Source organism: Lycium barbarum, chromosome 12, assembly GCF_019175385.1.
Source record: "Lycium barbarum isolate Lr01 chromosome 12, ASM1917538v2, whole genome shotgun sequence".
Classification (NCBI taxonomy): Eukaryota; Viridiplantae; Streptophyta; class Magnoliopsida; order Solanales; family Solanaceae; genus Lycium; species Lycium barbarum.
The window spans coordinates 106,392,390-106,407,994 of record NC_083348.1 but is presented as its reverse complement, the minus strand read 5'-3'; the positions used below and the strand labels follow the sequence as shown (position 1 = coordinate 106,407,994).

The 15,605-nt window shown below is 37.1% G+C and overlaps 1 protein-coding gene across 4 annotated transcripts in view; it reads left to right on the top strand.

Moving 5' to 3' along the window:
• LOC132623038 (transportin MOS14) overlaps positions 1-15,605 on the top strand; it is a 64,271-nt gene that overhangs the window by 7,504 nt on the left and 41,162 nt on the right. For 3 of the 4 annotated variants that reach the window (XM_060337734.1, XM_060337732.1, XM_060337735.1), the window contains 6 exons: positions 5,773-5,901; positions 6,033-6,094; positions 10,136-10,192; positions 10,308-10,431; positions 12,630-12,764; positions 14,834-14,914. In XM_060337734.1, coding sequence (XP_060193717.1) covers positions 5,773-5,901; positions 6,033-6,094; positions 10,136-10,192; positions 10,308-10,431; positions 12,630-12,764; positions 14,834-14,914 — 588 coding nt within the window. The remainder of the gene's footprint in view (positions 1-5,772; positions 5,902-6,032; positions 6,095-10,135; positions 10,193-10,307; positions 10,432-12,629; positions 12,765-14,833; positions 14,915-15,605) is intronic. The other variant, XM_060337733.1, reaches the window with a different exon arrangement.

Genomic DNA, 15,605 nt, shown 5'->3' with positions numbered 1-15,605 from the left:
TTCCAATATAGGTGGAAAGGGGAGAGTGGAAGTAAAATTCAAGAGAGGGAGGAAGTGAGGGCGAAATTGAGAACTTCTGTGTTGAGAATTATATAAGAATGATTTGGTAACATAGGGGGTGAAATGAAGTGGTTGTTAGAGAGGGAGTTGTTGGAGGAGGTAACAGAGGCAGTCCGAAGTTGTAAGGAGAGAAGTCACTTGGACTTAAAATTGTCTTAGATGTTATGGTGTTGATGTCACATTACGCTAGACAAATTAATTGCAAATAAGTTAGTGAATTCTAAGATCAATAGTATGAAATCAAGTTTTATTTGGGCATATTGGATTTGGCCATATTTCTTGTGGTTTTTTAAAATTCGTAACGGAAAAGATATGGTCGGGAAAAGTGGAGATAGTGAATCTTTGTCTGCATTTGAATGCTATGTTCTCATTTTTGGTCGATAGAAATACTATAGACTTCTTAAAAGTATTGCCACTTACGTCAAGGAGATTAAATATCATACATGCTATTCAACTTCGCCATGGAAATAGCTAGTCAAATTTATAGACAAACCAGTGATTGGGGCTTTTCTGAGAGTTTTTTCAGCAACAGTTTGATGAAGGGATGGTGTACGAGCATTCCACATGTTCTTAACTGATGATTCTCTTGTCTCGTATAATTAGGAACCGAGCTAAGATCGGTACTTGAATAACACATGATCTTGGTTCCAATATTGGGTTTGAAAGTAAATCTATAGAAATGTGATATCATCCCAATAGGCGTAGTGGTCAATGTTGAACTACTATTGTTAAAGGCTTGCTTGATGCAAACCATCGACAACTTTCATCAAAATGAGATCTTTGAGAAGTCCTTCAATGCCACTTTCATAGCTCTAATTCCTAAGAAGTTTGGAGCTGAAGAATTAAAGGACTTCAGACCTATAAGTTTGATAAGGGGCATCTACAAGATCATCTCCAAATTAATCACAAAGAGAATGAAGACTGTCATTGAGAAGCTAGTGGATAATGGCATTTTTGCAGGGTAGACAGATCATGGATGCAGCTCTACTTGCTAATGAGTTGGTGGATTCCAGAGTAAAATAGAAAAATCCTGGAATTTTGTGCAAGCTTGATATTGAAAAGGCTTTTGACCATGTAAGTCTCAAAAAAAAGAAAAGGCTTTTGACCATGTCACTGGGTCTACCTGCTGAACATTCTGAGGAACATGGGTTTTGGAGAAAAAATGATCAATTGGATAAAATGTTGTATATCCAGTGTGAAGTTCTCTATTCTAATTAATGGAAGTCCTGAAGGTTTTTTTCAATCTAGCAGGGGTTTGAGGCAGGGGGATCACCTGTCACCTTTCCTATTCTTATTAGCCATGGAGGGGCTAAATTACATGATCAGAAAAGCCAAACCAATAGGGGTGAAGACATGGAAATTACACACTTATTGTATGCGGATGACTGTTTGGTGTTTTGTGAGGCTAAGGTTGAACAAATCATACACCTTAGGGCAATATTGACCATCTTTGAAGCCATTTCAAGTCTCCATGTTAACTGGAATAAGAGCTTCTTATATCCGGTAAATCAGGTGACTAATCTAAAGTTTCTGGCAAGTAACTTGGGTTGTCAAACTGAGTCACTGCCCACAAAGTACTTGGGAATGCCTCTGGGTGCTAACCACAAGGCACAAGAGATATGGAATGATGTGTTAGAAAGGTGCGAAAAGAAATTGACAAGATGGAAGTGTCAATATTTATCTCTTGGGGGTAGACTGACTTTGATTAATTCAGTCTTGGATGCCTTACCTACTTACATGGTGTCTTTGCTTCCTATTCGTAGGGTTATAGAGAAGAAGATTAACAAAGTAAGAAGGGAATTTTTGTGGCATGGTAACAAAGACAAGAAAGGTTATAACTTAGTGGAGTAGGAGATTGAGACGCTCAGCAAGCAACATGGTGGCATGGGGATTAAGAATCTCAGACTTCATAACCAGAGTCTACTCCAGAAGTGGTTGTGGAGGTTTTGCAAGGAAGACAGATCTCTCTGGAGGAAATACATAGCTCAAAAATATGGTTTGTTGAATCAATGGACAACAGATGAAGTAAATACTACTTACGGATGCAGTGTTTGGAAGACTATTAGGAGATTGTGGAATGAATGCAGTGAAAATTTGAGCATAAAGGTGGGGGATGGGACAAAAACTTCCTTTTGGGAAGATCATCGGATTGGGCACTGTAATCTCACAACTTTATTCCAGGACTTACACATTCTCAGTCTCCAAAAAAATGACAAAATATCCCAAATGTGGACAACACAAGGGTGAAATCTTTTGTTTAGAAGGGCACTAAATGATTGGGAAATAGGGAGAGTCACAGATTTGCTTTTGGTACTCAATTCCTTCATAGGAACCACTAATGTTCCAGATAAACCAGTTTGGAAACTATGCAGCAAAGGGATTTTCACTGTTAAATCAGTTTATTGGGAGAAGAACAAGGTTGTAAATCCATCTCTGGTTTGGCCATGGAAACTTATTTGGAAAGTTAAAATTCCATATAAGGTTTCTACTTTTGTTTGGTTAGTTTTGAAGCGGGCTTGTCTAACACAAGAGGCTCTACAAAGAAGAGGTCTTCAGATATGCTCAAGATGCCTACTTTGTGGGAAATATGCAGAAACAAATGAGCATTTATTCCTACATTGTCAAATAACTGCACATCTGTGGCACATGTTCTTTTGTATCCTAGGGGTGAAGTGGGTGTTACCAAGATCAACCCTAGAACTCCTATGCAACTGGAAAGAAATTGGAAGAAGGAAGGTGAAGGAAGATTGGTGGCAGTCCATTCCAGCTTGTATTTGGTGGTCAATTTGGAAGGAAAGAAACTCAAGACAATTTGAAGATAAAGGTAACTCCATCCAGATAGTTAAAATGAAGTGTCTTAGTTTCTTTTATTTTTGGTGTAAACAAGATATAGTGGGGGAAGTAGGTGATTTGGTAGATTTTCTAGGCAATGTGTAAATTGTAACTAACATCATTACCTCCTGACCACTGTTTTTGGTGGCTTTATCTGTAAAGTTTCACATCAGCATTCAAAAAAATGCTGATACTTTTGGATGGAACACAAATGTTACCTTATTCAAAAAAAAAAAAAAAGGCTTGCTTGAGGCATACTTAAGCCCTGGAGGTTGGTAAAGTCCAAATTGTGTGCTTTGTCTCGCTTAATTGGTGTTTTGTGTAGGCGCAAGGTGTTAAGGCGTAAGCCTCTTCACCCATGTTCTTTTAGAGGACAACATTAGACAAAAAATATATACATTTATTATTAAGAAAACATTTTAAATATTTTTTTTTTGGTGATTAGATATAAGAAGTTAGAAATTTAGTATAAAAAGCTATTCAATAAGAACTTAAACTTGCGTCTTTTTATCTAAATCAGAAATGTATAATAATTTTTATGGGCTTGAATGACTTGATTTTTGCTTCACATATTTTGCTGAACTCTAGTTTTTTCAATTCTTTATCCAATTAACTATTATTTGTGCTTATAATAATAATATTTCTTGCACACATGCACTTCACACTCTTCTTCTCTCTTCATTGTCACCTTTTTAGGCTAAAATTACGTTTTGCTCTTAAAGGTCTAACAACCTTTGGTGCTATTTTGCGCTTTTCGCTTTTAAGTACTTTGCATTGAACAACTTATAGAATTTCGGCAGTAGGTAGATTCTCTATCAGCAATTTACTAGGGACTACCTTTTGGTGCAACTGGCAAGGAAAGTGTAGTGTAGAATCTAATTGTTGGGAGAGCTGAAAAGACTGGCAAGGCGGCATAAGTGATCTATTATGAGGAAAAGTTGTGCTAAAATGCTAATAAAGAGCATTCTATCTAGTATCCTAATCTACGATGTCTCTTTTTTATGACACCTATGGCAATGGCAGAAAGACTAGAAAAAATGCAAAGATATCTCTTGCGGAACATGAACTGGGAGATCTAAGGGGGGGCTTGGGATTAGGGATCTTTAATAAAGCCTACATGGCATATGATTGTGGAGTTTTGAAATAGAGGAACATGTATCACTAGAGAAGTCATAGCTGAGAACTAAAGAGCCCGTTTGGATTAGCTGATAAGCATTTTTAGGTGTTGAAATTAATTTTATAAATAAACAGTTACATGTTTGGATAAAAGTGTTGAAATCGATAATAAGTAGTTGACGTGTTTGGCAAAAAAGGGCTACTAAGCTGTTCTCTTGGTAAAATAACTAAAATACCCTTTTTTTTCCTTACAAAAGATGTAAAAGTAATCTTTGCAAGGAAAAGAATGAACGGTGGCTATGGAATTGAGAGGAAGTTAGAGGTTTTGTTTTGAAAAAGGCATTTTAAAAATATATTAAGGATGCTTTGATTGCATTGCAATGTGGCTAGTCATTGTGGAGAGTGTCCCTTAATTTGTTTAGGACACAATGGGTGATGCCAGGCACAGTGAAAGAGGCTATGCATAGTTGGAATCAGAGAAGGGGGAAGAGAAGATCTAGGGCATGGAGTGTCACCCCTTTAGCAATCATGTGGGTCATTTGGAAAGAGAGAAATAGGAGTCATTTGAAGGGGTGGAGCAAGATTTTGTAAAGTTGCAAAGTAGTGTGTTATCTCTAGTTTCCTTTTGTATAGAGGATTGGATCTCTTTTGTTGAGAATTATATTTTGGTGTAGATTCTCTTCTTTTGGTATACGGCTTGTATACGGGGACTTCCACATTTGTTAATAAATACTTATTAAAAAAAACAAAAAATTAAGGATAAAATAGTAAAAATCTTAGTCAAACTATAAGTGCTTATAAGTTGAAAAACCATAAGTTGGGGGTGACCACCTTATGACTTTTGGCTTATTAGCACTTTGGGTGTTTACCAAATGCACAGATGAGTCAAAAGGTGCTTATAAGCCAGTTTGACTTGGCTAAAAAGCTTAGCCAAACACCCTCAATGTGGCAGGCCAACCGAATAACGTTGTCACATGGAACGCCCTATGGAAACATATAATATCCCGTTTGATGGCGGAAATGTTGCAAGCAATCAACTTTTGACAGAAAGACGGCGTGGCGTGTCCACGCTGTTGTTTGCTGTATTCACTGGAACAAGGAGACGGACATTGTGAGACTTAAGATTTAGAAGAATTTGCAAGATTGGGAGATGATTACTCAAACTTAATACAAACATAGGATTTCACAAGTTGTGGAAAGGGACACTTGGAGATGGAGTGGACTGAGAAAGGGCAAATTTATAGTGAAGTTGTGTTACCATGTGCTGCTGAAGAGGGATAAAATGAAACCTAACTGTAGGGACTTTTTAAAGAAAAATGCATAAGTTGGTATCCTATGTGTAAGGATGTGAATCATTTGCTGCTCCCTTGCTCGATAGCAAACTGGTTGTGGTGTACCGTATGAGACATGTTTGGGGTGGGACAGATAGTACCAAAACTATTAGATATATGCTAGCAGGATGGAAGTCCTGAAGGAAGAAGCAATGAAAAGAGCGTGGGAGATGGCTCTGTTGGCAATCATGTGAACTATATGGAAGGAAAGAGAAACACATTTGAAAGAATAGAAAATATATTTGCATTAATATTTCTACTTTTTGTAGGTATATTGTTTGGGGGATCCTCCCTTTCAAACAATAAATTACTTATTTCTTCAAAAAATAATTAATATGAGATCCATCTGGAAGATTTTCACCAAACAAAATTGGCCCAACTTAATTTTTTTCTTTGGATTTTAAACCAGGCTTTTCTACTTTTGCTTTTGCAGTGTATACCACAAGTCTTGTTATGCAAAGTTGGATTTCTTAGGGATGTACTTCTTCTCCCAGCTCTTAACAGTGGAGACGAGACTGTGATAAGTGGTCTTGCTTGTTTTTTGTCAGAAATTGGTCACGCTGTAAGTATTTCAAACTCCAAGCTGGAATTGATTCTTGCCGCCAAATAGACTAAATGGGTCCTACCTATGCTTCAACAACTTAGCATCAAGGATCTCTGAAACTAATTAGCTAATTTTTTCTTGTATAATAGGCTCCGTCTTTGATTACTGAAGCAAGTCCTGAAGCATTTGTACTGACAGATGCACTCTTGAGGTCAGATGCCATTTCTTATATTTTCTTTTATGTGCTGCAAGCATCTCTCTCTTTTTTTTTTTTTTTTTTTTTTAAGGTAAATAATTTTATTAACAATTCGGGGGAAACCCCGTATACAAGCTGTGTACCCAGAAAAGAGAACCTACATCAAAATATGGCCCTCAACAAAAGAAACCCAGTTTCTATACAAATAGGGTTTCATGGTTACACCAAAAGAAGCTAAAACCAACAAAATACTTTGCAACTTTACAAAATCTTTTTCCACTCCACAGTTACCAGTTTCAAAAAAAAAATCTTGTTCAACTCCTTCAAATGCTCTCCTATTTCTGTCTTTCCAAATAACCCACATAATTGCTAAAGGGGCAACATTCCATGCCCTTGGACTTCTCTTCCTCTTCTGTAAGCCCAACTATGCATCACTTCCTTCATTGTGCTCGACATCATTCATTGTAACAAACCAATTAAGAACCACCTTCCACAATCAGTTATCCACTTGACCATGCAATAGAAGATGATCTTCACCCAAACATTTGCACACAAAACACCAACTAACATAGGTGATCCTCTTCTTTCTTAGGTTTTCCGTTGTCAAGATCACTATCCTTGCTGCCAACTTCGCAAAGAAACACACCTTCCTCGGTGCCCTGGGGATCCATATTGAGCAACAAGGGAAGATATGTTCCTGTCTGCCTAATAATCTTTCATAATAAGATTTAACACTGACGAAGCCATTCTATCCTCTCTCCATCTCCATACATCTGATCCATTATTCTGTATCTCCTGTCCATACAATACTTAACCATATCATGGAACTCTTCCATCTCTAAACCCGGTAGGTTCCTCTGAATCTCAAATCCCAACGAACTTCCCCCTCATGTGACCTACAAGTTTGTTTGACTATCATATCTATTTGGCAAGACACACTGTAAATGTTAGGAAAGACTTCCCTCAACTCGTTCTCCCCACACCACTTATATGCCCAAAGGCTAACCCTACTTCCATGCCCCACCCTAAAAGAGATATGTCCACTATATTTTTCTGCCCCTATATAGTACTCCTCCATAAGCCACACCAAATGGTGTTCTAATGTTTCTAGTCCTCCATCCTCCTATGATACCATATTTTTCCGCTACAACCCCCATCAAAAACGCTTTCTCCTCCACCCCAAATCTTCTCACACCGAGTCCTCCCCATTCCTTTGGAGATGTGACAACTCTCCGATTCACTAAATGAAACTTTCTTGAATAAAAGCATAAAATCCTGGTTCTATAATCATTGGTTGGCTCCATCGTAAACATAGTTTACTGTAATGTGCCTTTTTTATACTGCCCCTATTTCTGGCCTCTTTTACCAAGAGAGGCACTTGTATTGATGAACCCGATTTAGATATAAAGTAGAAGAATCAGTGACCATGGGCCCAAGTGATGTAAATGCTCCTTTATCTTTGAGACTGTCTATCCTGATATGTTCTCCAGTTAGTGCAAAAGTTTGGCCTTAAAGCTACTGATTGATGGAATAGAAATTGAGGATCCAGGTGCAATAAAAGGAGAAATCTTGAATTGTTACAAAAATTGTTCCATGAAGCAGAAAGTTGGAGTCCAGATTGGATGGACCAAGATTTGTTCGGAATCAGACAGGGAATGGCTGCAGAGATCCTTTACAGAGGAAGACATTCTCATGACCTTAAGAAAGTGCAGGAGATAAAGTTCCTGGGATCTGATGGCAACTTTTGAATATTTACACATGGAAGAGGCTTTTTTCTAGAGTCTAAATGCAACCTTCATTGCATTAACTCTAAAAAGGATATAGGCAACATAGCTTAAGGATTTTAGACAATATGCCTTTTAGGCAGTGTCTACATGATCACAGCTAATGTCCTCACTGAGGCTGAAAAGTATTATGAGGAGGTTGATCTCAGTCTCAGGCACACAGAACGCGTTCATCCATGGCAGAAAACGACGGATGCAATTTTAGTTGCTAATGAGAGTTGGACTCAAGAATGAGGTAAGGAGAAGCTAGAATAGTTTGTAATTGAACTTGGAAAAAGCCCATGACTGCGTAAACAGGTCTTTTCTGTTGAAATTATTGGTACCATGGGATATTTTGACAGATGGGTAAATTGGATGAAAGATTTCATTGCCTCTGGAAGTTCTCTATCCTCATTAATGGCACACCGGTGGGCTACTGTTGGTATTGGGAGCTTTGAGCAAGATTTTAAAAGTCGCAGGGAGAAAGGGCTGGATCAAAGGGTTTAGAGTACCAAAAGTTCAAGAGAATGAAGAGAATGAAGAACGGAATCAAACTTCATTGGGGAGAAGGAATTAAAGAAACCAGCAAAGGTATTCCATATGGAAGTGCTTACTGAAAACTAGAGTTGGAAGGGTATCTTTCTGATACTTGTTCAGAAGATCTGAAAGTTTCCCCAGCCATAAATTATTCCATGCAAAGGTAACAGCTATTACAGCAGGACCTAGCACAATTTGGGGGGTAATAATCAGCTGGAGCTTTAACATTTGCTTTATGTAGATGATACCTTGATACTATTGGTACTTCATCTAACTCTGTCCAAGAGCTGCCTGTTTCAGTGAACATAGTGAACAACATTCAGTCCTTGGCTGCAATACACATATGTAAACAACATACCCAGTGTAATCCCACAAGTGGGGTCTGGAATACTAGTATGTAAGCGGAACATTTTCCTTTTACTTACCTTGGTTTACCACTGGGGGCTCAACAAAGTCAAGGAGTTATCTTGAAAGGTGTGCTGGGAAAGACTTATACTAACAAATAGTGTCTTAGACGGGATACTAACTTAGTACTTATATATACATGTATTGCCCTGAAAAATTGAAAATCGGCTTGACAAGCTAAGGAGGGATTTCCTATGGTCAGGCAATTCAGTGAAGTGGTCACAGTCACGACTCCAAAACAATGGGGTGGAATAGGGGTGAGGGACTTGAAACTACATCACAAAAGTCTACTTTTAAATGGTTGTGGAGGTTTAGCAATGATCAAGATGTTTTATAGAGAAAAGTTGTTGCTACAAAATATGGAACGGTAAACTGTTGGTCTATCAAACAAGTGACATATTCCTATGAGTTTGCATTATGGAAATAAATAAGAAACTTATTGGGAGAATTTAAAAAAATTGACTGTGATATCACTTGGCGATGGAGGAAGACAAAAATGTGGGAGGATCCTTGGCTAGAGGAATCCCCTTAAATGATTTCCGTCCCAGATTTGTACAGTTTAGTTCCGAAACAACAAGCCACACTGGCAGAATGCAGTCTTGGAGATGGATGGAATTTAATGCTCCGAAGAAATTTGCTTCGACTGGGAAATAGAAAAGCTGGCTCAACCTTTTTGCAACTTGACAGCTTCCAGTTATTAGCAACAGAGCAGGACAGATTATTTTGCAAAGCGATAGCAAGGCCGTCAAGTCTTGCTAAAATTTTATGCAAACCAGCAGGAGTAGATTGCAGATGGCTAGACATACAACTACAAGAAAAAGGTTCATTTTCTGTAATAGGCACTACTTGTGCAGAAGGAGATTGAATTTATTAATCATAATCTCCTTCATTTTATATACACGTGGGAGGTATGGTGCCTCAATCTATTATTATTTTTGGGAATCAGTGAGTGATGCCTCAATCTATTAAAGAAGCTCTGTTGGCATGGCAAAGTCAGAATGTCAGGAAGCACCTCTGGCAGATGCGGAACACAATTCTCATTTGCATTTTTTGGAGAATTTGGAGAAAAAGAAACAACAGATGCTTTGACGACAATTACACAGCAAATTTTTGTCTTAGGTCTAGATTTTTACATATATTGAATACCGGTGCAATCTGAAGCTAGAAGACGATGTAGATGTTTTCTTAAATTTCTTAGAATCCCTTCAACCATAGGGGATAAGGAAGGTTCTGTTTTGATGTACACAATTTTTGGGACCTTCTTGGTCCATCTAATAAAACATCTTTTACTTATAAATGTAAGTGTAGTCTTAGTAAATATCAGTACCTAACATGCACTGTATGATGGCAGTTGTGTTTCATTTCCAAGTGAAGATTGGGAGATTGCAGACTCGACTTTGCAGTTCTGGTGCTTTTACCTTTTCATAATAAAGCTACTTTTGTACAAATTGGGGCCTGTTACTTAGCTATAGACAGGTGCAGTTCAAATGGTTCCCCTATTTTAGAACACTCTCGCTTTGCAGGTGCAGTCTTGCCGGGTACATCCTAGGCCTGGATGTAGATAGTGGAGAAAATGTTAAGAGCGTCAAGGTCTTATTTTTTCCTGTTTTCTCGGCGTTGTTGGATGCCCTTCTGTTGCGTTCTCAGGTTAACTTCTGTTTGCATGCATTTGTAAATTGTAGTGCATATTGTTTCTTTATTCTGCTTCTATGTTGGGTTTGACAATATCGTTAGATGACAACTTTTATGCTTCACGTAGAGTATATCTGTGATAATTGATAGAAAATTGTGCTTATGCACTTATCACTCAACAAGGTTTCCTGAGGTATCACATGTGGCGATAGTTTCGAAATTATTGTTTCTCCCTCGTTTCATCTTTCATTGGGGTGCTGCTTTCACTTGGATCATTAGGAAATTGGAGGAAATATATGCCCTTGGCTCTTAGTTCTAGAATTGATGAGATATCAATAATTAGTTGTTGTTAATCAAAGTTGTGTTTATATTGGGACGATCCTTTTTGATATGAGATCTTCTCTTTTTTGGTAAATTAATAATTGTATTAAATTATTGAAAAAAAGACCTATAAGAATGGCATACAAAATATAGATACAAAAATATGATCTTTTGCAATGCTAACCAGAACCATGTAGGTGCTCTAAAAGTTTACGAAAGCAAGAACTTCTAATTTTTTTAATAGGCACCCAAGGGTGTTGCCTAGTAGTCAATAAAGTGGGAGGAGAACCATAAGGTTTCAGTTTCAAATACCAGCCGACAAAACACACTATGTGATTTCTTCCCATCTGCCTAAGCCTTGTTGGGCACAGTTAACTGGTAACTGTACTGGTGGGAGGTAGCAGGTACCCAGTGGAAAGTGTGCGCAAATTGTCCCGCATACCACAGAAAAAACTAAGTTGTATAAAGAGTGTTCAGCTCTTCAGAACTAATTTGTGCTGGCTGCCAGCTTACTACAACCCTCATCCTTTTTTCGGGCTTGGGACCAACAACGTGAGCAAGCTTAGAGAGGCGGAGTTACTTTTAGCAATAACTTAATGATTAAGAATATTGTACCAAAAATACCTAGTGATTCTCTTGACTTTCAACATCCCCTCAAACTCAAGATGGTGAAACTAGTAGTCTACTATTTGTTAAAAGCAAGGCTAAAACATCAATGTTATATTGTACCACTTCCATGAGTAGTGTTGCGCAATAGTGAACAATCACCGGAATGAAAGCTCTTGACAATGAAACAAGTGTTTCTTTTCAGCGCCAGTGAAAGAGAATCCATCTCAATTACTGGAAGGAGGTGTATAGTGTCGCAAATTTGATTGACATCATCGACTTGACTTGAATTTGGCTGCCGAAGAAGAACTGGAAAAGTCGCTGGAAGGATGATTGTAGTAGCAATAGTGCGTCCCGAAGATCATTAGAAAATTGAGTGTTATTAAACGGTCTTTAGAAGGCTGAGGTGCTGCTAGAACAATCATTGAAACAGAAGTGAAAATAGTAAAATACAGAAAAATGCTTTTCAAGAAAAAGTAAAACAAAGAAAGAGAAGTTGTGTTAGAGGGCAGTGTAAGTCTGCTTGCCAGTAGGTGAAAAATAAACATCGAGGCTTTGATACCATTTTAGAAGAGAAAAGAAGAGAGGAAAGCTCTTAACTCTTGCTTGGACTTGATTCTTTAAAACTAACAGGAGAGCTGCTTATAGGAGGTTTTTTATAGGAAGTTTTTTGGCGACATGCATTACGAACAATGTCCTAATTTTTGGGTTTTCTAACCATTATGATAGAATCATTAAAAATATTCCACATAATATTCTTGACTTTCAATAATAACCTCAACTCGGCATGCTTCACTGAAGGAACTTATCAGCATTAAGGTCACTGGATAGCTCACAGGATTTACTATCTATCTTAAAGACTCTTACCTTATTTTGTCCTACACTAAGGGATTGTCAGTAACTTTTTTTTTTTTTTGTTCCTTCTCAATTTTTCTATTCTCCCTTTTTCTCCTTGTTTGGTGGTCTACATAATTTGGCCGTTAGAGGTTGCCACTAAAATTGGATTAGTAGAGAAGTAATATTTTTGCTCATGTTTTGATATGTCATCAGTATAAACATATTGTACTATAGTGGTGACTAATCTCTTTAAAATACGCTATAAATCATTTTGATGAATTAGTTTCAAAATGATTTCCTTGGCTAGCTTTCAGTAAAGTTCCGTGTACTTACTGTTAATTGCTCTCGTGCATAAAATTAATCTAAAACTAATGCCATCTTTTTCTTACTCTTCTATTTGCTTTGTTATTTATTTATTTGTTTTGTGTTATGGGTCTCTACTTAAACAGGTGGATGATTCTACCTTTTATGGCGAGGGAGTAATGGTTGACCTGCCTGACAGCCTTGAACAATTCAGGATGAACCTGATGGAGCTTTTGGTGGATGTTTGTCAGCTTTTAGGTTCTACCGCATTTATTCAGAAGGTATCAGTTGGGTTGGCTTATTACTTTGTTGCACTTGAAATAACTAGGCATGTTTCTCATCTGAAATAACTAAAGTTAGTATACTCCTTGTATATGGGTAATTTCTTTTTTCCATTTGTTAACTAAAATTTATTACTTGAAGAAAAAAAGAATTGCAGGAGAAATGGATAAGATTTCCAAATTATAAACGGGGTAAATAATTTATTTATTTAAGGCGGATTAAATATGGATCATATCCATATAACTCATTATAATGGATATATATATATATATATATATATATATATATATATATATTTTTTTTTTTTTTAATAAAAAATGGATGCTTTGATTATCCTGTGGTATCTGTGTCGATTGCATTATTTTATTTTATATTATTGCTTTTCCATGTCGCTTTGATTTTCCTAGCCTTATCTGACTTTTTTTTATGCTTTTATGCTTTTCTTGAGCCGAGGGTCTTTCGGAAACAGCCATCCTACCTTGGTAGGAGTAAGGTCTGCGTACAATCTACCCTCCCCAGACCCCACGATGTGGGATTTCACTGGGTTGTTGTTGTTGTTGTAATAAAAAATGGATAACCAGCAAGTTAGAAATGAATTTCATGAATTTAGACTCTACCAATTAAATATGGATCATATCCATATAACTCATTATAAAAAAATGGATAACCAGCAAGTACAAATGGATTTCATGAGTTTCTACTCTACCAACAAGTTTTGTTTTTTTTCCAATCTCCCCTAACATCGAAGAAGTGACCAGAAGAATTTGCATACGAAAAATTACAAGATGCTCTATGTTTCCGTTGCTTAATCTCTTAACTGAGTTTGTTTTCCGTTCTTACTCTTTCACAGAAATATATTCGTTGGGTATGGCTAGGCTTTCATTAGCTCTTCCTTTCTCTGCTATTTAGAACTTTTTCTCGTTTTTCTTTTACTCTTTTCTTTTTCGTTTTTGGTATTTTTTTAATAAAGTAATAATTTTATTGGTATTCAAGCAAAAAAACATGCTTGTATACAAGAAGTATACCAAAAAGTAGAAAACCTAAGGAAATATGTTTTTCTACGAACACCCGATCTTCTATACATCAAGGAATCTTATGAATGCACCAAAAGGAAATAAGAGATAAAACACTGCTGCTTATCTGAACAAATATCATCTCTACTCCATCTAAAGCTCTTGTGTTTTGTTGCCTCCAAACTACCCACGTAAGAGCTAACGACGCAAAATTCCATACCCTACGTCTTCTCCTATTTCCATAACTCCAACAGGCCATAACCTCTTCTACCGTGCCTGCCATCAACCAAAAAATTCCAAACCATATAAAACTCTCCCACCATATCTCAATGCCACCGGACAATGAATGAGGAGATGGTCAATGAATGATGAGATGGTCAATATCTTCACCTGCACCCACCCTACACATGAAGCACCAACTGCATAAGTGACCTTCTTCCTTAGATACTTCAACGTCAAGATCACTCTTTTAGTTGCTAACCAAGTAAAAAAATACACCTTTCTCGTTACCTTGGGGATCCAAATCACCCTATATGGAAAGTCCACCTCCTCATTCAAAAGCTTATCATAATAGGATTTAACCAAGAACACTCCATTATTCTCCCCCCCCCCACACCCACCCACACCTCCATACATTGTGGGTATCCTGTTGTATATATTGTTTATGAAGTAAATCAATTAGACTTTGGAATTCTTCCATCTTTCAATCTATATGCTGTTGTTGTACTTTGGTATTTTCTTGGTTGGTCAAGTTTGTCACCTCTCTTCGTCATCGTCCTATCAATACCGCACCATCCTTTTTACCCTCTCATCTTTAACTTCCAACAGAAATATGCAAGAACCATCCATATCTAGTTTTCTACCCAGTATTTCCTTATCATATTTTGCATTTACTGCTAAATAATGATCTTATTTGGTTATTTCCCTTTTTAAAATTCTTTTTCTTTTCACCTTTTGACAGTTTTTCGGATACTCTGGGACTTATTTTCAAGTTAGCAATTTTATTATCTTTCTTCTATTACTTAAATGACTTTTGTTTTTGTATTCAATATCAGATCCTCCTCGGAGGTTGGACCAGTAACAGCTTACATATTCCTTGGAAGGAGGTGGAAGCCAAAATGTTTGCACTTAATGCGGTGAGTACTGTGAACCAAAACCTTGGCAGTAACATATGCATTGTTCTTCTATCATCTCCTACTTAATGCTTCATTATACTGAATTCTTTGTGGGTTTTGCTAATAAGTGTTAGGATTAGGTCAGAATCTAAAGCAGAAAATGAAAAGAGAAAACATAAAGGAAAGACAGAAGAGAAAATAAACCGTGAAATTCTTTTCTCGAAATCGCAGGAACAACAGCATATTTTACATTTATAACTGCCAATGAAGCAATCAACTTTGGATAATTTAAGCCATCAATTGTGTGGTAAGTTGTCTCATGATTCTAATGAGATAATACCCGCTGGATGAAATTCTATACTCCTGTTACTGCTATGTTTAGCGTTGTGAGGTAAAATTGTATCAGAACAGTGAGAATGCTTAGTACTTAACAGCATAGAACATTGATACTATTTTAGCTGCACTATGAACTCACACAGCTGTGCGAGAGGCAAAGGCTCAATTGTTGTTGTTGACACCTACTTTTAGTTGCATCTATGCACTAGGTGTAAGAGGTTCCACTTATGTCGGGTTATAGAGCTCGTATACTTAAAAGTTTGTTAATCAAAATTATGAATCCCTTGTTTCAGATGTTTGGAAGTGCTAAAATAATGTTCTTACAATCCAAGTTCTTATATTCCAAAGCTGAACTACGTGATAATTAGCAGTTGAA